Raw genomic sequence first — 24,274 nt, 5'->3', positions numbered from 1 at the left:
GAAATAGTAGAATTTACTTGTTTGAAGAGATTAGTGACCGCTGGTGACCAGGTTTAATCATAATTTACAAAATTTATCTCGTAGACCAAAAGTAATGGACAGATTTAGAATCCGGCGGAGTGTCTTTAGCAATTTTGTTCCACTGTTTTATTATTGTTATTATTTTTTAAATGTCACTTAAATAATAACACAGCTTTATATAAATTACAAAATGTGTCATTTTCTCTCTAGAGAACGGTGCGTACATATAACTGCATTCTTTGCAGAGGGCAATATAAATCTCAGTTTCTTGTATGAAAAGCATTTTAATAATCCGGTAAATAAATTCATAGGTAGAAAATTGTAAGACTAAATTCATGATAAGAATGGTTCAAGAAATGTGGGGTTTGAAATTTGAACAGAGTGAAACATCTGTATTACAAACTATCTTTGTCATTTTGGCAGAAACATGACCGAGTGAGAGCTCTTAGCAGCAAATTGAATTTCTCCGGTAACCTTGTCAACAAGAATTTAGTCGGTTAGTAGAAAGTAAACGGCTCGTGAACACCCGAGTGCACTTTATACGCTTCTTACGTTAGAAAACTTTCGTCTTCGTAAGTATTTATGTGTTTGAAAGATACGTGGGCTTATGATGATTTTTCTTTGGTTGATCAAATATAGAACAGTGTACATAATTTTTGAGTGTAGCGATGCCATATGTATACTTGCTAGTAATGTAGTTTTTCTGTTGTATTTCAGTTAAAAAAAACAGTCTGAGTGTATCATTAAGATGAGTGTATTAGCTAGTAATGTATTTTTGTTTCTGTTATATTACAGTTACAAAAACGTTTTGAGCGTAGCATTGAGATTTGTATTTGCTTCTAATGTAGCTAAATCCATTTATCCACAAAAATCTTAACTGAAAGATTTTCAGTTAAGAAAAGCAAGCCTTGCGTGTTGTGTAGTTGTTCGCCGTCATCACGTGTTGCGAAGACAGCACAAATTCACTTACGTTAATTTCATTTATGCATTCGTTTTAGGTCTAAATTGGTTTGATTTGATTTCAATCTGAAAAATAAGCATATGTTTAATATTATTTGACATTAAGAGCTTGCCCTATATGCCAGAAATTATCTAACTAATTTGCATTGATTGCATTTTGCCTGTCATGTAATCCAAATACATTATTCTTCTTATTACCATGCTGTTGAACTTGTGTTGATATCCAGAGGCTGAAAATGTCTGGCAATTTTGAAGAGAAGATTAAGAACTACAGGACAGCTCCTTTTGATGCCCGGTTCCCCAACACCAACCAGACTCGGAACTGCTACCAGAACTACTTAGGTAAGCAAGACAGTGTGCTTTGTTTTATTACATCCATTTAGGATCACTAGCATGTTTTCTCAGGTACTTTATGTTTTTATTTTGTGATAGGATTAAAAAATTTTACGAATGAAAAAAAAGACAAGCTTTAGTTCAGTGTGTTGATGTCTCTTCCTGTTTACACTTGGAATTTACACTGTTGGGTAACAGTATATAAAACTAGATATCCCAGCTGTAGTATAAGCAACTACTATTTGTATTATTTAGTCATTTTAGCACACACAAAGTATTTGATAAAAAAAAAAAAAAAAAAGATAAAAATGTAACTCTTTGATATTAAAATATCACGTCTTATAATATTGGAGGGAAATCCTGCCTCAAGTCAAGATACAGCTCACAAAAATGTAGGTTACATAATTTGTTATATTTCTGGGGCAGAGATGCTCTACAAAGGAGAGGAGAGATGGAGCTGTTGGAGCATGAATAACATGCTGGCTCCATTTTAGACCGATAGTAAAGCTTCTTCAATGAAACCTTTGGAAGCAGCTAAATGTTCCCTGATGAGACCTGGTGCTGTTTTACTGTCACTTTCAACACATATATGAACCTGTAGTTTACATTCTGGACTTTCAATCACAGAAAATTTTACCAATAATATCAATAATAAAACTTTGGCATTTCTATTTAATAACTACCCACAACAGAACTGATTAGAAATAGTCTTCTCTATGCAGAACAAATGGCATATTACAATTTCTTACATTTTTTTAAGCTAGATTTCTTGAAGCTTTTTTGGGTTTTGTGACATCTTTTGTGTAAAACTGTAAATATATGTAGGACATCATTTGTGCATCCATACTAAAGCAATTTTTTCAGATTGTGCAAAATTTATTGAGTCATACATTTACATATTGTGGTTTTAGCGTAGGGTAAATATGCACAATTAAAACTGGGGAAAGGTTAAAGTTTCAGAGGTCCTCAATAATACAAATTACCACAACTGTTTACCTTCTGCTTCTTAACTGAAAGTTTTTTTTTACTGCTTTCACATTTCCTCATCAGATTACCACAGATGTAAGAAAGTTCTGTCTGCTAAAAATCAGAAGACGACTCCTTGTGAGTGGTACCGCAGGGTATACAAGAGTCTCTGCCCCATTGCCTGGGTATGTGTGCTATGATATGGATTAACAGAAGAAAATACAAATAGTTGTTAGTGTTAAACATTTGCAGCAACTAACTTAAAGTTTTGTTACTAATCCAACAGGAATCACAGGATTTTGTTTCATCTTCATAAAATTAACTGCCTGAATGCTTTTTGTTACAAGAGACATCTTTTGCAGAGTTACGCATCCCAAGCACTTTGTTCTCTTTTACCGTTTGAGCCTGCCAAGTCAAGACGATCTGTTATATGATGTAGATGTACTTTAAATAGAATTAATGAATCCAAATTTATGATTTCAAAAGTAAATATTTTGGGATTTTTTTTTCTTCTTTCAATGTGATATTTTCATCTGTTTGTATTTTGATTGCCTCACCAGATTTCCTTTACTTGTTTTACAGGTTCAGAAATGGGATGAGCAACGGCAATCAGGGACTTTTGCTGGAAGAATTTGAAGGCAAATTGTTCATTGTTTCTTTTCTCATCCCATAAGCTTAATATGAAGCTTAAATAAAATACTGTTACTGTGAAAATGTGTTTTCTTTCTTTGTATATTTATTTTTTTACCAGCAGGTGCTTACATCTGCTTCATATTCGGATTGGAAAACTGTTAGGACAATTGATTTTACCCATTTTTTATTCCGTGTTATTTGAGTTTTTATTCTTTTATTTGCAGCAAAATAAGTGTAGAAGAAAAACTAATCACTTGTAGTCAACATATGTGAGGCCTCAGAAAAGTAAGTTATTAAAAATATTCAGTTAAAAGGTACTGGAGTGAACTCAAAAAAGTTCAGTTTGTGGCATGAAAAGGCTCTGAAAGCTTTAGCGATGAGGACCAAGTGACATGTTTTATGTTTCCAAAATGAGAAAAAGTTTAACTCAAGCTGGAAATGAAATCCTGGTTCTACAGGATTTATATATATATTTTTTTTCACATTAAAACCACAACCTTAAATTTATTGTCATTTTATTGGGGTTTTATGAGGTACAATACAAAGGAGCACATGAATCTGAAATGGAAAAAAGTGATGCATGCTTTAAAGAAAGGAAATTGGGGGAGTGCTTTAACAGTAACATGAAACGTGGGCACAGTTGATCTGAAGAAAAACTGAGTTAAAAGCAGCCCAGTCCTATAAGAAAACATGGTAGTTTATGCAACAGACTGGAAAGCAGGAAGGAAATTTAGCTTATAGCAGGACAACAACCCTAAATATGCAGTCAGACCCATAATGGAACGGTTCTAGTTAAAATCATTGACATGTCTTGTAAAAGCCAACTTAAAAGCAAAATATTTTGTCCAACTGAAAATCTGTGGATAAACCTAAAAATATATAGATGTTTCAACCCAACTGACTGAGCTTATGCAATATTACTAATATTACTAATGGATTAAAACTGGTCTCAAGTGTGAAAAGTTAATAGACTTACTCCAAAAGACTGGAAGCTGCAAATCAATATTTTGTGCAAAATATTGATTTAGGGGGACAAATGTTTTCTTTTGTTTGTTTTAACTAATAAAATATATTTTTGTTTAATTTTCGTCTGAAACAAACAGTCGAAGAATAAAAATATGAGGCAAGAAATAAGTTTAGGAAGGTAGCCCACATTTTCAACTGATTATTGCATCTTTTGTTAAAAATGCTAAGATGATGACTTACTTTTTCTAAAGGGACAGTATAGGGTGATTTTGTTTTTAAATACTGACTAAAAATGTGTAATCGGGATATGCTTCACAAGCCTAACTTGGCTTGATTTTAGTAACTAAATGTAGTAACTAAATTTCTATTTCAATTTAAAAAACAGTAATCATAAACCAAAATGCTTTAAGGAATCATTTTATCGCTGAAGCATCCTCTGAGCTGCATCACATGGCAAGATGTCCCATAAACGGGCCGAGTTGCATCAGCAGCAGCGCCAAGGTCAACTTCTGGAAGCATCATGGAGGACACCGGAGAGAGAGAATGTGTGTGTGTGTGAGAGAGAGAGAGAGAAACAGAGAGAGTGGGGGTATACAAATACATCCTCACGACCCACTGTGACACACCCCATCCCCCCACGGGATGCGCATGCGCCTATTGTGACCAACTAACCGAGTAAGGGCTTCAGCCATGATTGGACGCGGAGGCCTCACAGGATGCGGTGATGCTGCGTTGGAGTCATGATTTTTTCACGCAAAAAGAGGGGCGGGACTACATCACGACACGCTGGCGTTGCCGCCTCTCATAGGCCGAGCTGAAACGGGAGAAATCATAGCGTGTGGTTACGTGCCTTGTTCCTCGCAGCCCCCTGCAAGGGACGAATTGTGTGAGGCAGTGCTACCAAAAAGAGACCTGCTGCAGCCCGTAGAGGCTTTCCAGCAGTCACGACAGGTGAGTCTCCTCTGACTGAGCAGTCTGGGATAATATTTGGGATCTTGGAAAGCCTCAGCTGGGGAAAACTCTCATGCTTAGCCTCTATTTGACTGCAGAAGTAGACGTTAATATCAACCATCTGTTTCTTTACCTAAAGCCTACCTTTCTTATAAGACTTTACAAGGATTTATAACGGTTGTTTTTTTTTTTTTTTAAGGGAGAAGAAGGCGGAGATGTTTTTGGTACCAGGATTGGTACCACGGACAGAGACTAACGAGGTTTTCCATGTTTTGCAGCTGGCAGTAAGGCAGAAGCACCAGCTGACTCTCCCTCCCTCTCTTCCTGCTCCTCCTCTCTGCATCCTGCAGATTCCAAATCTTAGAAATCACCCTTGACAACCGTGAGAACATCTATAGCATCTTTGGGAAGATGGAAGGCCAGGCAAGTGATTTTTTAAATTTGTTATGTGATCCTTATTTAAATGAAGGGTATCAGGCCCTTGATTATTATAATGCAATATAAATGTATATAAAACAAAACTGAGTTAAACTCAAATAGCTCGTTGATGTCATATTTTAGTAATGCATGTCTTTCTAAATAAGTTCGGTCTCTAAGCAGAGCTGTGTGGGTGGTAATGTAAGCCATAATGCTTCCATGAGTCACTCATTACTGCACATACTGTGGATGTTGTGTGAGTGGAATATCAGGCATGTTTCCATGAAATAATAGTCTATGAGTGGATATCCATTAATGTGAAAGCCTGATTTTGTTGATAAATTTTACCGATGATTTTTGTGAAATATTCTTGCTTCTATAAGTTGTCATACAACGAATAAAACAGATTGAGTTTTGAGATCACTGCTAACATACCACACCCACTTTATCTTTGAAATATTTAACTTCTTGTTAATCACAGATAACTACAGGATCTTTTTTTCCCTCACTTTTGACTTTGTGCGTGTGTTTCTGCATGCACATGTGAATTCAGCATCAGCATGACTTAATCAGATCTATCCTTTGGGATTTATGCAGAGGACACATGGGGAATAGAGAAAGCCAGATTCAGTAGCTCAAATATGCAATACAAGCTAGAAAACAGACTATAGTGTTCTCTATGAATAAGGCTCCAAAATTACTTGAAATAAATCACAAAAACAAACAAACTACATGCAAACTGTGGCTGATATAAGTAGCATACTGTAACACATACATAATAATAAAAGTGAAGTGTGGCATGCAGTGCAATATTTTGTAGAACTACCTTTTTGCTACTTTACAGCTGTATGTCCATTTTGCGCCATTCTTCTTTACCAGCTAAATTGCATTGAATTTTATTCATCCCTAAACACAATTTTTCAAATTTTGCAACAGATCAAGTCACAGTATCAATTTGATTTAGGTCTGGACTTTGACTTGACCGTTCCTCAGACATAGAATCCGACCTCTAGCAGGTTATCTTCCAGGACTGCAATATGTTTCTGTATTTCAATCCATCCATCTTCTCTATAACTCTTATGAGCTTCCCTGGCCCTGCTGAGGCCCACAGCATGATGCAGCCATGTTTCAAAGTGGGGAAAGATGTGTTTCGGACTATGTGCAGTTTTACCTTTCTGGCACAAATAGCAATTAACATGTAGGTCAAAATGTTCAGCTTTGGATTTTAGATTCATCTGACATCTCAATATTTGCTATGTCACCAGCATGCCACCATATAGTTGCACTGAATTTTATTTTAGGGGTATCAAAGTAAAGTTTATTTTGCAAAACAAATATATATATATATATATATATATATATATATATATATATATATATATATATATATATATATATATATATATATATATATATATATATATATATATTTTTTTTTTTTTTTTTTTTTTTTTTGCTTTACTGTTTTGCACTATTTTTGATCAACCAATTGTAATATTAGAAAATATGAAAAAGCTTAGTTTATTTAGCTGCTCTAAAAAGGTTTTATTCACACTTTTTTACTGCTAAAAAGATTCTCTGTATGGTTTTCTATGAAAAAAGTGCACTTCACATTGAAAGCATTTATTTTGATACACAAAGGAACAATACTTCTAAATCACAATCATCTACATCTAAATAAAATTGATTTATTAGGAGTTGAAATAGGGGCTGCACAGATGTGCAGTTGGTAGAAGCAAGAAGGTTCTGGGTTCGATTCCCGGCCCCGGTCTTTCTGCATGGAGTTTGCATGTTTTCCCTGTGCATTTGTGGGTTTTCTCCGGGTACTCCGGTTTCCTCCCACAGTCCAAAAACAAAAACATGACTGTCATGTTAATTGGCCTCTCCAAATTGCCCCTAGGTGTGAGTGTGTGTGTGCATGGTTGTTTGTCCTGTGTGTGTCTGTGTTACCCTGCGATAGACTGGCGACCTGTCCAGGGTGTACCCCACCTCTCGCCCGGAACGTTACCTGGAGATAGGCACCAGCCAACCGACCCCACCAAGGGACAAGGGTGTAAAGAAAATAGATGGATGGATAGGAGTTGAAATAATAGAATTATTTTTTTCATCTTGCATCTTCGTAGCATCCATGCTGCTCTTGATCTGCTTCTGATTGTAAATTTCTATATTCCACATCCTATTTATTTACTTGTCTGATGCTGGTTCCATTATTTCTAATCACAGAAAACATAACCCTCATATATACTAGCATTGTTGTCCAATTGGTGATTTTTTTGTTGATGTATTATCTCATGTAAAGTGGTTTGCTTTTGTGATTTTAACAGTATAACATGCAACTTGCCTGTCCTTGAGAAAACGTGTCAATGCGTTGACATGCTGCTCAATATCTGGCATTACAAACCAAATGTTACCAGAAGGTGTGTGTCAGAGAACAGGGTTGGGAGGGGTGTGGGGCTGCTTTCAGGGACAGATGACTAATGGACAATGTAAATAAGCTGGAACAAACATTTAAGCTTGTTAATGTTTGAAGGCACACAGAAGTTTAGAAACTGAATATGGGGAAAGCGCTGTTTTAATACCAAAAGTAACAAAGAAAATGTTATTGATGTAACAATAACTGATGGCTGATGGCTGATTAATAGTCTGTGTGTTCTTATTTAGAACACATTTTGTAGTTTTGTGCCTTTTTTCTTTCTTGGATAAACCAGACTTAAAGGGAGGCGCCACCTGCAGCATTTTCATTAAGTAAAACAAACAGCTGTAAATTTTTAGTTGTACTTGTGTTTTATTGGTGTGGCAGTAAGATCATCAGCATCAGCCTTCTTTTTGTACTTCCTTATGACTTGCTTAATGGGAGTGAGGTCCCTGATTTCTGGATTTAATGCATCTCACCTTGTTCATTTTGTGTGTGTACGTGTTCTCGCACCGAAGCCGTCAGGTAGAGCTGCTCTGTCGTTTCAGGAGTCTTACATGGTTTTATTTTATGAGACCTGTGTGCATATTGCCCAGTTGCAGCTAGACATCAATTATTCTGCGTCAATAAAGCGGCAGTTTCCAGCTTCGGGCAAGAATGTGTTAGGGGGAAGGTTGGGAAACTAATGACAAACACAGATTTAATTTATCAAAGGGCAGTTAGCTGGTTTAAATAGTTTTTGATTCATGGGTTTGAGGGCAGCTAGTGTCATTTTAATCTGTTGTAGTTAAATCTGAATAAATTTAGATGACTCGTTGATCTGTATGTTAGGACTGCAAGACAAGATGTGTGATAACATGGTTTCCGTAGTAACGCAATGTCTGTTCAGCTAATCTCCCTGCTGCAACAGGGAGCTGCTGCTGAAAGTTACTGATTATAAAAGAAGCATTAAAGATTCTCAAGTTTTTATTTCTTTTTCCTGTTGGCAGTTTGAACCAAGTGGGAATATATTTTTATTTCCAGTGAGCACAAAATGGTTGAATTTCAACTGAGTTTTACAGAAAATAAAGAAAAGAAAAGAAAAAAAGAAAATAAACTATTCAAACCCTGAAATTTGTGTGAAACATTTTAGATGAAGAATAAAAAAAAATAGCAAAGGAGCAGTAATTTGGACATTTGACCTTCAGATTTCCTATTGATTTTTGTTAGAGATATTTGAGTGCAGTCATGTGACTTGTAAATCTTACTGAGTCACTGTTACATGACAAAAAAACTGACATAAATGCAGTCAATCAAGAAGAAATAGAGAGAATGAAGACCGAGATCCTCCTCATTCTGAGCGGGTGGAGTTGTCACTGGATTAAGTTTTATGTGTTTCCTACTGTGCTAGCGGCTCTTTCCTTACTGCACCTGCTCATTAAATACACAGTGATGTTCAGGATTTCAGACAGATGATGAATGATTGGTTTCTTTGCCAAAGGATGGCTAAGTAATAATGTGGAAAATTCATTTCTGGCCAAAACAAAGTCAATGCAATTGTATTTTTTAAAGGTTTTGTAAAGATATGCAGCAACAAATATTAGACTGTTTTTATTTATGGTGCAGAACTTATTTATTTTTTATCCTGTCTTCCATTTATGTGTTTATTGAGTGAGTTAAAATCTTCCCTGTTAGGAAATGATTATTTTCAACAAAAATACAAGTTTTGCAAACTCTTTCAAACAGCCACTAACTAACCGCTAATGGTGGTTTTGATACCAACAAAGTAATTATTTTCAGAATTGTGGCTAACTGTATATTTTTAGGTAATTCTGCATATGCACTTTGTGTTGTAGATACCACTAATTAGAAACAATTGGAAACAACAAATGTGTCATTTTTTTATTATGGTCAACTTTCTACAACACACAAGCATCGGTTGCATAGGATCTATTTGTCTTATTTGTAGTGAAAAAGGGTTAAAATGACCTGTAAGGTCAAATTAATTGAAACAATGATAGACATCCAGATATTATAATTTTTCTACTGCAAATTTGCAGATGCTTACTGACTGAAATATATAATTCAATCAAACAGGAGAAGAACTGAATAAAAGTCGTCTTATTTAGATGCCGATGAGCCATCTATCTGCAGTGGACACACCCAAAGCTTTCTTTGTGAGGAAAGGAGTATTGATCACTTTGAAATGTCTCGTAATTCCCCAGGGAACTTTCTACCAAACAAACAAACAAGAAGAGGAAAGAGTTGAAAATGTTAAAAGTAAAAACACAGACAAAAAATTAATATATTTTATTTAACTTGGGATCAAAAAAGAATCTGGAAAATATTTTCCCTGCAAAGTATAAATGCTCGAAAACGTGATTTCCAGGAGAGAACATGAAAGATATTTATGAGGACAGCAGATTTATTAATTATCCTGGAGTCTGGTCCCTTTATCACATGACCAATGTGCCTTGAAGCAGTCAATGTTGAGGGATTGTAATCAAAATACCATCAATCTTTTTTTTTCTACAAAAGAGAAAAATTCACCTTCAATTTTTAGACTTTCTTGCAGTAGGTTTTCTGTTACCCAAGACGTCCAAAACTCTTGTGTTATGGGCTTATTCCAGGTTACAAACCATAGTTGCTTTAATCATGTTAAATACACATGCTAAGTAAGAAAAATCGATTTGTGTACAGAACAAATTTAACAACGCAGACGGATAAAATGAAGAAATTGCTGTTATTGGCCAGAAGTTTGTACCTCACTTGTTGTGAGACAAACCAACAAAGACAGTAAATTGCATAAACTATTCTTTTGAATTCATGGATATGTGATCATACCTGAGCGAAATGGAGTGTATTGAAACAAAAAATTCTGCTACTTTGACTGCCAGACGACCTCTTGCGAGCCATGCTAAGACACTGGCTTTTCTAAAGTTGGATAGTTGAGATTTGTTCGTGTCAGATACCTTTAAATAAAGGCAGCTAAATCTACAAAATGTTTTTAATCATGGGGGTGATAGAGACCCTGGCTAAGTGTAGCATTTGACATGTATAATTACTGTATGGAAGTCTCCCACTAGACATCCATGTTTCTATTCACACAAACATTCAGTCACCATAAATAATTAATCAATGGCTTATTGCAACTGTATGAATATATAAAATGACATTGTACTGCTCATAAAGTCAATTAACGTCTCTTTTCTAAAAATTAGACAAACAATGTTGAGAAATCTGCTTCCTTCTGTAGCAGACTGTTCAAATGTTTTTGGAGGAAAACATTATCTAAATGACCAATAATGATGATCGTACATTTTATGTTAGTAATTTAGTTGAATTAAATTGTTTTTTTAAAATGTTTTGAATATCAGGTCAGCAGGTTGTTTTAAAATGATGGTAGATATTGTGATGTGTATGATAAATATGAAAATGAAAGCAATGTTTTCAGCAAAACTAAAACAAAAATGAATTTAAACCTAAAAAAATAAATGAAAGTTTCACCCATTAATAAAAGTAATTTAGGGAAAACAATTTTGTTTTTCAGTCTAAATTAAATAAAGGAATTCTTTCAGGCTATGGATTTGCACAGAATTTCCACTGCGTATGTTTTGTAGAAGTATTGAATATTATACTTTCATCTCAGGGTTTTGTTCACTCACATCAAACTGCAATCTCAGCCTCACTATAAGGTCAGAGGTCAGACTCTCACCAATAGCAAAGTGCATTTTTAATATCCACATGCCTTCAAGCCTGGGGTTCACAGCTCTCAGACAATCCTCCTGGTCTTCAGCAGTCGTTTTCTTCTGCTGCAGCTTCTGTCTGAAACTTACTGTCATTTCTCCCTCCAAGCAAACTCAAAGGGGGAAGAGAGATTTTGTGTTCCAATGGAACTTGTACAAAAACATCCCCCTGAAGTCATGAAAGGTCAGGGCCCTTCAAGTAGCCCCAAGTTCAATATCCTGCTGACACGCATTTATTGCTTCAAATTATGAATTGCTAACGGTTCTACTAGCTAACACCACATCATCAAATCCCAACCAATCGACTAGTGCTTTTTGTTTAGCTGCTACCTGATTAGTTTAGATTGGACCTAAAAGAAATCCAACCCGACTGACTATATATTGAGGTTTTCATCAACGCCTCTGTTCTTTCCTCCCCAAACTGATTCAGTTTGGCCAACACCCTTTACCTAAAACAACTGCAGTGTATTCACTCTGCTAATATTGTTTGACCTTATTCTGATATTGCTGAAGCAGAGGCAGAGAGTCACCTGAGGTCGACCCACATCTCTGTCGTCTCATATAGCAGCAGCCAGTTCCTCCCTGTCAGCATTCTCCGTCTCTCAGCTACAGACTTTTTGCTGAAACATCGTTCAGTCTGGCCCAGCCACTAAATCACATGAGGTGCATTATTTATTAATGGTGTATGTTAAGAGTCGTTTAATAAACCATTCATGGGCTGGATAACAGAATGGCTTTTGCTTTTGTCAGGAATGTGTACTTGACCCCAAGAAGGGTGTTTATCCCTGGACTTCAACCTCATGATGTAATGTGAGTCCATTTAAAGTTAATTAAAATAACAACATTTAACAATTTGATTTTAAACTAAATGTTCCCCTTGGATTTAACTGAAAATTGATTTTAATATTCTTTTTTTTATTTTTGCATTGTTTATTAAGGTCTAATCATGAATTGATTGTTCAAAATTATAGATGTGGAAATAATACATTTTCTATTCTGTTATGTGGAGAATAAATTACCTGTAAGATTAGCTACATCCAAAAGGTCACAAAACTTACAAGCTTTTCAGTTTTAACTAAAAATTTAAATACTTAAAATGTGTCTTGAAAATCAAACCTCAGTTGCACTGGAATACATTCCATCTTTTTATTACTTGTTTTTGACTTTACAGCTTTTGGAAATGTTCATGATTTATCTTCAATACACTGGTTCCTGTTTATTTATTGATATGGAAGTATTATTTGTATTATTATTTGTGTTAATGTAGTATTGTATTTTCTTTGTATATTAAATGTTCCAACATGCAGAGGTAAAAATAAAAAAAAGAAGCAAAATAGGATGGAATAAATTCTTTAGAGCTCTGCCGAAGCCCAATAAGCATTCAAACATCTTGTTGTCATTACTGTTGATGTGGTTTTCTTCAATTATGCAGATAAATCAATAATATTAAAGGCTGTGACACAATTACAGGCAAATGACCGTGGAAACAAATGTCATCTGAATTTATCCAATTATGTTCAGGAAAGAGACAAACTGAGTCATGAATGCTGTGGATCACAGAGACACTGAATTAGCTTGATCATCTTCATCTTTTTTGCAAGGCTGTAGAAGAAAAAATAAACATTTGTTTTTGTAATTTGACTTATTTTGCATTTTATTTGTATTTTGTGGAAGATCTTGTATGCATTAGCAAGTAGATGTGGGGAAGCCGAGCTCTAGAGTGTGAGTTCACTGCTATGTTGCTGAATCACTGACCTGTTTGCCCCCAGCATCCCAGTTTATTGCATCCAACCTAGCTCCGTATTTTGCAATGCCATTAAGATCTCAGATTTCATATTTATCTTTTATCTTTGCATCAACCCCATCAACCTCAATTATCCTTCTTACTCCCGTTCTTTCCATCACTCTGACCCTCAGGGAAAGCAAGTAACGGGTTATCTGTTGTTCTCGCTGGGCACGGCTGTCATCGGCTCTCTGCAGTTTGGTTACAACACAGGAGTCATCAATGCTCCGGAAGAGGTTGGTGAAGTTTACTACCAAGATACTAACAGAAATCTTGCTGTTTTGCATATTCAGATGAAAAAGAAAGCAGATCAGAGCAATACATTTTCTCACTGCCAAAAGAAAACAAATACTATTAAGTAAATATTGTCAGTTTAATTATCATTTTTTTAATCTTTGTAGAAAGATAGGTGCACTTTGCCCTTGATTTTACTGTAATTATCTTTCTACTGCTTCACAAAATGCTGTAAACAAAAGATGGTCACCCACCTCAAAAGTGAAATGGATCTAAACATTTAAATCTTCAGGCCAGTTAGATGCTAACTAACAGTGTAGCTACTGCCTGTTCTGCTCTGTAGTAATAAAAGACGTAAGTGTGTACGTCTCCTGCTGAGATCACGTTTACCAGAACATAAAACAAAAAAGGGTCACAACCTAAAGGCTGTTTATCAAAACGTATTAATTGACTGATCTACTTGGTGTTTTTGTAGAGGAAGCAAACACCAATGATTAACAGTTCTGGTAATAGATGGAGAAAGAGTCATAATTCTCAGGTCTTGTGCTTTTATTTTGCAGGAAATAAATCAGTATGAAGTGCACTTAAACTGGGAGTTTTATCCTTTGAACTTTTACCCTAAGAGTTTTAATTATGGTGTCAGGTTTTTTTTGTTAGCTTTTTCATAGTTATTATACCAGATATCCTGTCACGGAGATCACACTTTATGGCTTAGTCGTGTCGTGCAAGCCAAAATAGATTCAGTAAAGTTTTTATATTTAAGACCTAAAGTTTCTCTCTTGAAACTTCCAGCTGAAAATGTTGTAATTGTGAAATATTCATGATGTAAACACATTTAACCACTAAATCGAGAAGAAGAGAGAAGTACTCATCTTTTATCTGTCTTAACCCACAAATCTACTTTTTATTTAGAAACTACGGTCGTTCTTCAACCAAACCTGGATGCAGCGTTACAACGAGCCCATCAGTTCAGGGGTTTGTACCATCGTCTGGAGCGTCGCTGTTGCCATCTTCAGTGTGGGCGGCATGGTGGGCTCCTTCAGTGTGGGCGTCATGGCCAATAGATTTGGCAGGTAGGAGATAAAATTTCATGTCAGCATTTATAGATTTGGGAATCCTCAGCCAGAAATTATTTTCTGTACCACTAGTTCATGTTTTTGTCCATTTAGTGTTTCTTTACTCTTCCTCTCCGCAGACGGCGCTCCATGTTCCTGGTGAACATCCTGGCTGTGATCGGAGGCCTCCTCATGGGGTTCTCCACCATCTGCTCCTCCTATGAGATGGTGATTGCGGGTCGTCTGGTCATTGGCCTGTTCTGCGGCCTCTTCACCGGGCTGACTCCCATGTACGTGGGGGAGGTGTCACCAACACCTCTTCGTGGAGCATTTGGTACTCTGCATCAGCTCGGTGTGGTAGTGGGCATCCTGATTGCTCAGGTTTGAAACTTTACTCACTTCCAAATACTCAAGTTCTTATAATTAATGACTTTCCTCTATTTATTTTTAAAATAATTAGATTAAAGCCCATATATAAATACCGTAAAAACACAATTATACAGTGCAGCAACAAATATCAAAAGCAATGATGAAATGAACCAGAGCAGATGCAAAATCAAATGTATTTTAAATTTACTTAAAGAACAATCAATAATGGCTTTTGGTAGGTTATTCAACAACTTAGTGACATAAATAAATAATCTTTCAAGAAAATACACAGCCATGAATCGTGTGAAATGGGTTGCATTCAGCTTAACCTGATAGAATCAAATTAGTTCTTCTGGTGTGTCTTTTCCTTTTAGATCTTTGGCCTGGAGGTTCTGTTGGGTTCTGACAAGCTGTGGCCCCTGCTGCTGGCCCTCACCGTGGCCCCTGCTGTGCTGCAGTGCATCTTGCTTCCCTTTTGTCCTGAGAGTCCCCGCTTCCTTCTGATCAACCTTAAGCAAGAGGAACAAGCACGCAAAGGTAGATGCTAATAGATTATTGCTTTTACTGGTCCTACATGCAGTATTAATGGAGGACCTGTCGCTGTTGAACAAGAGGAAAGTCATTCAGAAAGGCAGAGGGGCAAACTCACAGCTTTGTGAGAATCTGTTCTCGCAAAGCTGTGACAATCTGAAAGCAGATCTGAAATTGCAACTTCTTGGACAACTTGGAAAATATTCTACAATTGTGTATTTAACTTTTATCACTTCACATTGTTGGGGATCCACTGTTCACATTTAAATTTTTTCTGCAACCTGCTGTTAAATATAGGTAGATTTTATCTGCAGTGCCATCTACTGTTTGAAATAAGAACTGTGAATCATCAAATTGCCTTTCTTTCTTTGAATCCAGCTGCTGAATGAAGGTTTAACCACAGCTGCAGATGCAGTGATTTTCTGCCACTGGTGTGCTTGTGGCTGAAGAGAGAATAACTGGGACCTGATGAATGAAGAGTCATTTCAGAGCTGTAAGAGCTCTTCTGAGGGAACCAAGTCAAAAGTAGTACATCTTTGAAAAAAGCTGGATCTGCCACTATTATTGCAGATTGCTTGCACAGGCTGGACTTGATGTTTATGTCTACTTGTATTTGGAGCAGCAAGTTTAAAGAGTCTGGAGCAGAAATGAAACAGATAGCATACAAAACTGAGCCAAAAATGCAGTAAGTAGTGGAGCTTTGTGAATCTGTTCAAAACAGAAACAATCAGAGGTTGGAGGGAGGCTTCGGAAAAGCTGCTAAAAATACAGGAGGTTAGACGAGTCAGGAAGCTGTTTTTCCCCCCCATCATTTTAAAACACACTTTGCTACTCAGAAGTTAACTTCTCCTTCAATTTCTGTCAAAACTTGTTTTATATAACTCTCTCTTTCAAAATCAGTCCATCTCCATCAGAAGTGACTCATCCTGCTATATAATTCTGTTGACAGCTCTGGTTCGTCTACGTGGCACGGAGGATGTGAGCAAAGACCTCCAGGAGATGAAGGAGGAGAGCGCCAAGATGGCGATGGAGAAGAAGGTGACCATCGCTGAGCTGTTTCGCTCAGCGGCCTACAGGCAGCCCCTCCTCATCGCCGTCATGCTGCAGCTCTCCCAGCAGCTATCGGGAATCAATGCTGTGAGTGCTGAGAAACATTCTCACATGCTCACACTTTGTAAACACACAGCTCAGCTCTATTATACTCCATGTTTAAGTATCGACATTATAACCAAAAAATATTACAGTTGCCGTTTTTGTAACCGTAAATACAGCAAGTGCAGACGTGACATTACATCATAGGACAACATGGGAAAATCAAGAATAAATCAGAGTAGGAAAACATCTGAAAAAGTTCCCGTAATGTGAGTTCAGCGTTTTTATAAAGACGGTTTTTAAATAAGATATGGGTTTTATTTTAGTTTTCAGTCAGAAATTACGGTTTATGAGTAAAAAACAACATTAAAAGCCTGTTTCTATAATTTATAAGTTGCATTTTAACCACAATTTTCTTGTTTTTCCTTTCCTATACGTATCTCTCAGGTGTTTTACTACTCCACAGGGATCTTTAGCTCAGCTGGAGTGAAGCAACCCATCTATGCCACAATAGGAGCCGGAATTGTCAACACTATCTTCACCGTTGTTTCTGTAAGTGACTCAGCAAACGCTCCATTTCCTGCCTGCATTTAGGTCCATTCTACAGAGGATCACAGTCTCCTTCTCTGTCCTTCAGCTCTTTCTGGTGGAAAAGGCAGGACGAAGGACTCTCCATCTCCTGGGATTGGGAGGAATGGCCGTCAGTGCCCTGGTCATGACAGTCTCCCTCCTGTTGGTGGGTGGATGCACAGATATGATCAAATATTTACATACATAGACAGCAAAAATACAAAATTTTACCAAGTATTTTTGGTATAGTTTCCAGTGTAAATATCTTAGAACACTTAAAATAAGACAAAACTTAGACGCAACTTCACCAAGATATAGAAGCTTGTTTTAAGTAAGTAATTCCTTAGTGTTGATTAAAAAGCACTGGTTCCACTGGCAGATTATTTCATTTATAACAAGAAATTTTTCTCATCTTATATGTGAAACAATATGCCAGTGGAACTTGTACTCTTTATTGATATTAAAGAATTACTGACTTAAAACATGTTAGTGTGTCTTGCTGAAAAGTTACTTGTGAATTAGTTTTGTCTTATTTCAAATGTAATAATATATTTGCACTAGACTCTAAAAAATGCTTTTGTGATTTTGTTTTTATAGTGTAGATAGTTAGAATGGACTTTTTTACATTTTTACTTTCACATATTTTAGATGCAGTTTCAGCTCATAAAATAATGAATTTCTGCCATAGTTTAATATCTTTTGTCATGGTGTTTGGTTTAGATCGACAGAACACTAAACATGGTTCCTGAAATGAGAAATAACACAAAGAGTCATGAGAGACATTTAGAGTTGTGCATTCTGCAGCAGATGCTCTCATTATCATTAGCTTCTAATCAACTTTTCCGCCAGTGAATAATCTCTCATGTGTGTCTTTGTCTGATCATTTCCTTTTTCTTCCCACTTTCTGAGCAGAAGCACATCACAGCTATGAGCTACGTGGCGATCCTGGCTGTCATGCTTTTTGTGGCTATGTTTGAGCTGGGCCCCGGTCCCATTCCATGGTTCATTGTGGCTGAGCTTTTCTCCCAGGGGCCCCGTCCTGCAGCCATGGCTGTAGCAGGATGCTGCAACTGGACAGCCAATTTCCTTGTTGGAATGAGCTTTCCTAAACTAGTGGTAAGAATAGAGAATGCTGCCCTGATTGGCTACGCTAAGTTTAGACTTCTAGTGTTTCCATTTTCCTGTTTCTGACTTGATTTTGAACACTAAAATCTTTAAAACATTATATGAGTTTTGTTTTGTTTTGTTTTTGTTTGTTTTTTTGGGGGCGGAGGATAATCACAATTCAAAACCACAAAATCTTAGTATTTTTTTGTCTCGTTTCTAATGCGAATTTCTTAGCTCACTTGAATTTAAGACTAAATTAACTTACAAGTTATGTTGGATGTTTGAACAAGATACAGGAGCTTTGTTTGTGTTTGCAGTAAATAATTCCTTAATATCGATTTTAAAAAGTATTAGTTTCACTGGCAGATTTTTTTCACTTATAACAAGACAAATAACCTGTCAGTGGAAGTAGCAATTTTTTACTAATATTTAGGAATTATTTACTGAAAACAAGCTGCCATATCTTGCTGAAAAGTTACTTTCAGCAATAATAATTCCATGTGTACAAAGACATTTTCACTCAAAGCTAGTGAAAATGACTTAGCAAGATTTTGTGCTTTTGTAGTCCAGTTATTCCGATTTCCCTCCTGTCTCTCCACAGGAGTGGTGTGGACCCTGGGTGTTCCTCATCTTCACTGCCTTCCTCATCATCTTTTTCATCTTCACATTTATCAAAGTCCCAGAGACGAAGGGAAAGACATTTGACGAGATCGCCCGTGAATTTGGCGGCGCTCCGCCTCCTGCCGCCTCTTCCGCTGAGGATCCTGGTGCCACTTCCAGCACCGCCATAACGCTTCAAGCCTCTTCTCCTGAGAAAGAGAAGGTCCCGCTGGTGGAGGCACCGGCTGCAGCTCCTGCAGCCGCCGCTCCGGCAACCGAAACCACACCTCTTAAAGATAAATCCGGCGCACAAGGGGAGCAGGTGTAGACAGGTTTTAGATTGGTGAGAGAAATTACAAGTAACGGAAGAATCACAGAATACAAACATGCTGAAACAGAGGAATCAGTTTCAATCTTTCTCTCCAACTTTATGGTACATTCCTGAAATCAGCTGCATCCATTTAAAGGGTGAGTCAAGGTCAGTGTCTCTCAAGTCACAATGACACTCAGATCTGGTTACTTGAAACTTAAACATGGGTCAAAAATGTGCAGCTAATTTGTTCATTAATGCAGTTTGTATGCAGGGTGACTTAAGGTGAGTTGTGCAGATTTAGACATAAAAAACAGGTCAGTTCCATGTCATATGAAGTAATTGAGATGATTAACAAAGATCCACATTTAAACAAAATTATTTGTGTGTCAGATGACTTAATGTGTATTTCCCCTTGGTTTAACTCCTAACAGGTTCTTTGGCCAGTTACTTGTTCCCCCATTAGACTGCAGGTCTAATATATCTAAATTGTGTGCTTTACCTTTCACTGGGATTGTTTGCATTACCAAAGTGAATAACCACCTGATGAACACATCTAACCTCATAATGTAGTCTGCAGAGTTCACAGCAGCTAAGGGTACTAAAATGCATCATTGTTGTAAAATGTTAGCATCTACAGTCATTCATTATTTAGTAGGGATTTAATTACTGACTCATATGATTCACTTCTTTTTATTAATTATGTGTGTTGACATGTTGTCGGCCTATTTAAGTACTGAATGCTGCCAAAATGTAACCGTAGCCAAGACAAAAAAATAGACATAACAGTTTCCTCAAAGAACTTTCACATAGACATATACATGTGTTCAAACACAAATACAACTTCATTAAGATTCATATATGTGGCCTAAAAAATAAGTACATACAACACCCTTCACAGTTATGGGCACCCATGTCAGTCAACACCCATCTGCTTTAATTTAGATGACATGACAGAGGAAGATTTGACCCAGAGTCCTCAGTTGTGAAACTGAGGATTCTGGGTTCTTAAATATGCTTAAATAAATGGATATTTTCCTCCATTTATTTAAGGAGCTTTGATTAAAGGCTAGATTTTTATTGTTTCTCAGTGTGAGATTATCATGCCACAAGGAAAATGTTATTTTTAGGCATTTCATACATTTTTACAAGAGGTGCCAGTAAAAGTGGTGGGTGCTGTATGTGCAACCATGAGAATTAGTCGTTTGTCAGCTGTTCTTAATTATTCCAACAGAGAAATTGTATGACACATACTTGTAATGTAACAATAGGGTAACAGACGAGATATATTTATTTGCTGAAAGAAAGATTATTTATAGGATTGTGTAAGAATCTATTTTCTTATTAATTATTTTAGATCATATAAAGAAACATAATTGTTTTTCTGGCTTCAAAAGATGAAAAGTAAGTCTTGGACTTATTGCTTTCAGTTGAGGAGTAACTGAATTACTTGAGGGGAAATTTTAGATCAGTGTTTGTTTGTACACTTTAGTACACTGTAAAAAAAAGTCTCTAATTTATGGTAAAATATCTTCTGCTGTGGTAGCCAGAATTTTAGCATATAAATATGGTAGAATCTGTATTTATACGTTAAAATTCTGCCTGTATTTTACTGTAAATTAGAGACTTTTTAAGGTGTAGTCAGGCAAGCTTTAGAGTCACTATTCATACTATAAGTAGTAGAAGTAATGAGCATCACCGTTCTTTCCATCAAACTAACACAGCGCTAATGATCTGCATTGGCATTAATAATAACAAGCATATATCTAAGCAAGCTGTTAGTAGAACAGATAAAGACTATGAACTGTGCAATCATTATTGAAAAATAACTCTTAGCAGATAGAGGCAACTAATGGGGAAGTGCTAATACTCTATTAATCCTGGCAGTATAGCTTTAAGTGAAACATGCAACTAATGTTAGTGGTTTAATAGATAATTATGTCTGATATTACCTTATTGTTTTGCAAAGCAAGAGACTAATGCTTAAAATCAAAGAAAACAGATCTGTGAGGATTACTTTGTTTATAACCAAAACAAAAGAATGTCAATTTAAAATTATACATACCGCATTTTTAATCATTAGAGCACTTTTTATAATTAAAATAGTATATATATATGTATTCTTTAAGATGGAGCTTTAATTAGATTATATAAATTTGAATATAACAATAAGAAAAGGCCTAATGGGAGAGTTTTCAAGCAATTAGTTTATATTTTGGTTGAAAAGATAATTGGCAGACTGTTGTCTATTACAGTCCAAAGGATGTGGGGTTGGTTGTACGAATTATGATTAGCATTTTTATTTTTCTAGACTGCATCTGTTAACACATTTAAAAAATATATCAGATTTCTAACATGACCTTCTAATAGGATCCTAAAAGAGAAAATCTTCAAAAGTCTAAAAGCTGAGAATGTAAAGCTCTGAAATCATTTTTTTCTCAGCTCAGTAATAATTTTATTGTTTCACAAGAATTTTAGCTAATGTCTTCTCATGATAACCTGCATATTTCAGGCAAACAATGCTTGTTTTCTATATGTTTCACATAATTTAACAATCTCAACTGAAAAATCTGCACTGTTGTATGAAACCTAATCTAATTTATTATCGAGTAAACGTTAATATAAATGTGACATACCCTGCTATTACAACCAAAAAGCGAGGTTTTATATCTCAACACACAGAAAAAATAAATAAATAAAACAACATATAGTGATCTTAAACTTTGGCATAATTACGTTTGTGTCCGTTAGTTTTATTTTGAAAGCACAAACGCACTTAACAGAGTTTTAAACGTGTTACAAAGTTTCTGGATAGCCAGCAAATACTTAAGTCATTTTCTCGGACCAGCTGCTGCTCACCAATGAAATCCAAATCTCCATTAAGAAATTAACAGCAGCTTTCAGAGACAATTATATTTAAAATATATTTAAACTACTATGAAGAGTAGAAAGATTTATTGTAAGTCAAAATGTATTTTAAGCTTTATGTGTGGGGTCCTGATCCTGTCTGCGCTGTGACACTTTGTCTGCGTTGTTTAGTCTCAACAGATTTATGAAATGTATATCTAATACCGTATGACATGTGATGTGTGTATGTGAGTAACACAAAGTATATTTTCTTTACTCTGTTATTGTGTGGATTGCTGTTGCTACTTGAACTCTATTCTCACCCTTGCAGACCATTTATTTAGTTATTTCTGTATATTTCCGATAGAATTTACACTTGAAGAGGTAAAGTATCTATAAAGAGATAAAGTATCTATAGAGAGATTTAAGATTTAAACCACTTGTATAACTTTAGGACACAACTTTGTAACTGATATTTAATTTTGAATGGATGTCAGAAGGCTTGTTAAGTGGATTATTTTTTTCACTGGAAATATTGGACATATGTCCATGATATTGGTGTGTTTTCCTGTAATTGTGGATGGTGATGTTGTGTTTGCACTGAGGGAGGATTGTCGTGCACTCGTGTCTAGTCGAGATTAATGTTATATTCAGTGTTTCCTGTTGAGGTGCTGCTTCTGTCTTTGGATATTCGCACACTGCTCCTTTTTTACCCTAACAAGGATTTCACTTCTAAATTCAAAATGCTTGTTGTTCCACATGTTGCTATTGCCTTTTGTGATGTCACAAACTCAGAAAATTCTAAGCAGGCAAATGGAGGAATATGTTTATAACAAGGGAATATGGACATGTTATTAAAATATTTCATTTATATTATTACCTTTTTTTTTACCAATTTTTCAAAAGCAAAGTTTGTGTTAATGTTTCAAACTTGGCAGCATATGACTCATTAATGGATGGAGCCATTTTTATTATGATGGCTATTGATTGAATTAGCAATACTAAAACATAATCTTCTTCAATAACAAATTGGCTACAAATACAATCACTACAAGTTTTAGCTGCCTAGTGACAACACACCAAACTAAATGCTCATATTAAATTCATAACTTTTTAAGCAATGACTGCTCTTGCTTTTCTAACTTCCTGTAGTAGCGCAGTAGCCTCTACCAGGTGATGCTGCAGTACTACCTCTGCCTATCATTCAGTGAAGCTGCTGTTTTATTTAGTCACTACAATGGTACCTGTGGAACGAGCAGCCTCTGTTTTCCCACTTGTGCCTCCCAGATTGGTGCTTCTCATGTCTTAAGGTTGACATTTAAGTATCAGACTTTCAAGTCAAGGAAAAAGTGGGGGAAATTATTTAGTTTGGTTAATCAACCCCAACCCTGCTTCTGATTTTGAAAGATTCATCATAGTCCAATACTAAGCCATACTGTTTGGTACAGTTGCACATATAACAATGATTCATTTTTTAAGGTCCAAGTTGTTAAAAATAATGTACAACCATTTCCTAAAGTTTGTAAAACAATCTGTAATATAAACTAACCAAAATATATACATATTGTTGCCAACAATCCGATTCTATTATGCAAATTCATGAATCTGGTAAGGATTACATGAAAAATGCAGAGTTGAGAAAACAACTTAGCATGACTGTAGTTCTCGTACGTTCTCTGTCGACTGGGACAGTTGTCTTAAAGTTTTATCTATTTTATCCATTACTCACTATTGTCTTTATCTTGCGTATAATTTATGGTGAAGATATGCTACTGCTAATGAAATTTGCAAACCACTGCCATGGTATGTGACAGGTGTTGCAATAAAGTATTTGAAAGGATTTAATAAAGAAATAAAAGAAAGGACCAAAGTGCAGACTGCTGATAATTATAGCAAGCAACTGGATGTACAAACTCAAACCCTTTCACACTGTACAGAGAAAAATATAAGCGTTCATTATTTTGTAAATCTGTATATTTTAAAGAACATTGATAGATCTGTTGCATTGTTCTATTTTGTTATAGAGTGCACATTGTCTAGATTTCATACACTGCTCCTCACTTCGGTTAAATACATTTCTATGTTCAGATTTAAACGTATATTTTTAAAGGTCTGATTGATGACTGCTGCTGGTCATCGTCTTATTTTCCTTTTGTGTTTGTTTCATTACTTGGTTGCAGCCAGGCAATCAGATGACATTCTTAGTTTGGGCTGCTGTGTTTCTCTCTTTAACATGTTGGCAAAAAGAGCAGCAAAGTGGCAAACACATTAACTCAAGAATAAAGTGTGGCTGCTGCATTTATGCGTTTGTTCTTCACTGTGATGTTGCGCTGTAAGTGATTGAGTTTTTTTTGTCTACATTTTGTGATTTCTTACCTCACCTTTGTTAAA

General features: G+C 35.9%; 2 protein-coding genes across 3 annotated transcripts; both read left to right on the top strand.

The window, feature by feature from the left end:
* The first annotated feature begins 972 nt into the window (after positions 1 to 972).
* LOC106919459 (cytochrome c oxidase subunit 6B1-like) lies at positions 973 to 2,994 on the top strand. 2 transcript variants are annotated; one of them, XM_014989841.2, is made up of 3 exons: positions 973 to 1,323; positions 2,365 to 2,465; positions 2,863 to 2,994. In XM_014989841.2, exons 1-3 carry the CDS (start codon positions 1,218 to 1,220, stop codon positions 2,914 to 2,916), a joined length of 261 nt encoding a protein of 86 aa, XP_014845327.1. In that variant the 5' UTR covers positions 973 to 1,217; the 3' UTR covers positions 2,917 to 2,994. The 2 variants fall into 2 exon arrangements, with proteins under 2 accessions (XP_014845327.1, XP_087866041.1); XM_088009915.1 differs by having other exon boundaries at positions 2,365 to 2,471; positions 2,869 to 2,994.
* A 1,343-nt stretch (positions 2,995 to 4,337) lies between these two features.
* LOC106919755 (solute carrier family 2, facilitated glucose transporter member 1-like) lies at positions 4,338 to 19,487 on the top strand. The gene is made up of 11 exons (XM_088009983.1): positions 4,338 to 4,424; positions 4,744 to 4,830; positions 13,207 to 13,404; positions 14,315 to 14,475; positions 14,598 to 14,838; positions 15,201 to 15,363; positions 16,307 to 16,494; positions 16,897 to 17,001; positions 17,087 to 17,185; positions 17,932 to 18,135; positions 18,728 to 19,487. The coding sequence occupies exons 1-11, from the start codon at positions 4,338 to 4,340 to the stop codon at positions 19,052 to 19,054; spliced, it is 1,860 nt and encodes a 619-aa protein (XP_087866109.1). The 3' UTR covers positions 19,055 to 19,487.
* The last annotated feature ends 4,787 nt before the right edge of the window (positions 19,488 to 24,274 follow it).

The sequence above is a fragment of the Poecilia mexicana genome, unplaced genomic scaffold (assembly GCF_051168715.1).
Source record: "Poecilia mexicana isolate PSO_F unplaced genomic scaffold, ASM5116871v1 scaffold_11, whole genome shotgun sequence".
Classification (NCBI taxonomy): Eukaryota; Metazoa; Chordata; class Actinopteri; order Cyprinodontiformes; family Poeciliidae; genus Poecilia; species Poecilia mexicana.
The sequence above is the reverse complement of the archived record's forward strand: the minus strand, read 5'-3'. Positions and strand labels throughout refer to the sequence as shown.

What these genes read in the sequence shown, in the direction of transcription:
- LOC106919755 (XM_088009983.1), top strand. Translation starts at nt 4,338, where the DNA reads ATGTCCCATAAACGGGCCGAGTTGCATCAGCAGCAGCGCCAAGGTCAA. An exon ending in GGACACCGGAGAGAGAGAAT is followed by an intron (nt 4,425 to 4,743) that starts GTGTGTGTGTGT and finishes TGTTCCTCGCAG; the next exon opens with CCCCCTGCAAGGGACGAATT. An exon ending in TCATCAATGCTCCGGAAGAG is followed by an intron (nt 13,405 to 14,314) that starts GTTGGTGAAGTT and finishes CTTTTTATTTAG; the next exon opens with AAACTACGGTCGTTCTTCAA.
- LOC106919459 (XM_014989841.2), top strand. Translation starts at nt 1,218, where the DNA reads ATGTCTGGCAATTTTGAAGAGAAGATTAAGAACTACAGGACAGCTCCT. An exon ending in CTGCTACCAGAACTACTTAG is followed by an intron (nt 1,324 to 2,364) that starts GTAAGCAAGACA and finishes TTTCCTCATCAG; the next exon opens with ATTACCACAGATGTAAGAAA. An exon ending in GTCTCTGCCCCATTGCCTGG is followed by an intron (nt 2,466 to 2,862) that starts GTATGTGTGCTA and finishes CTTGTTTTACAG; the next exon opens with GTTCAGAAATGGGATGAGCA.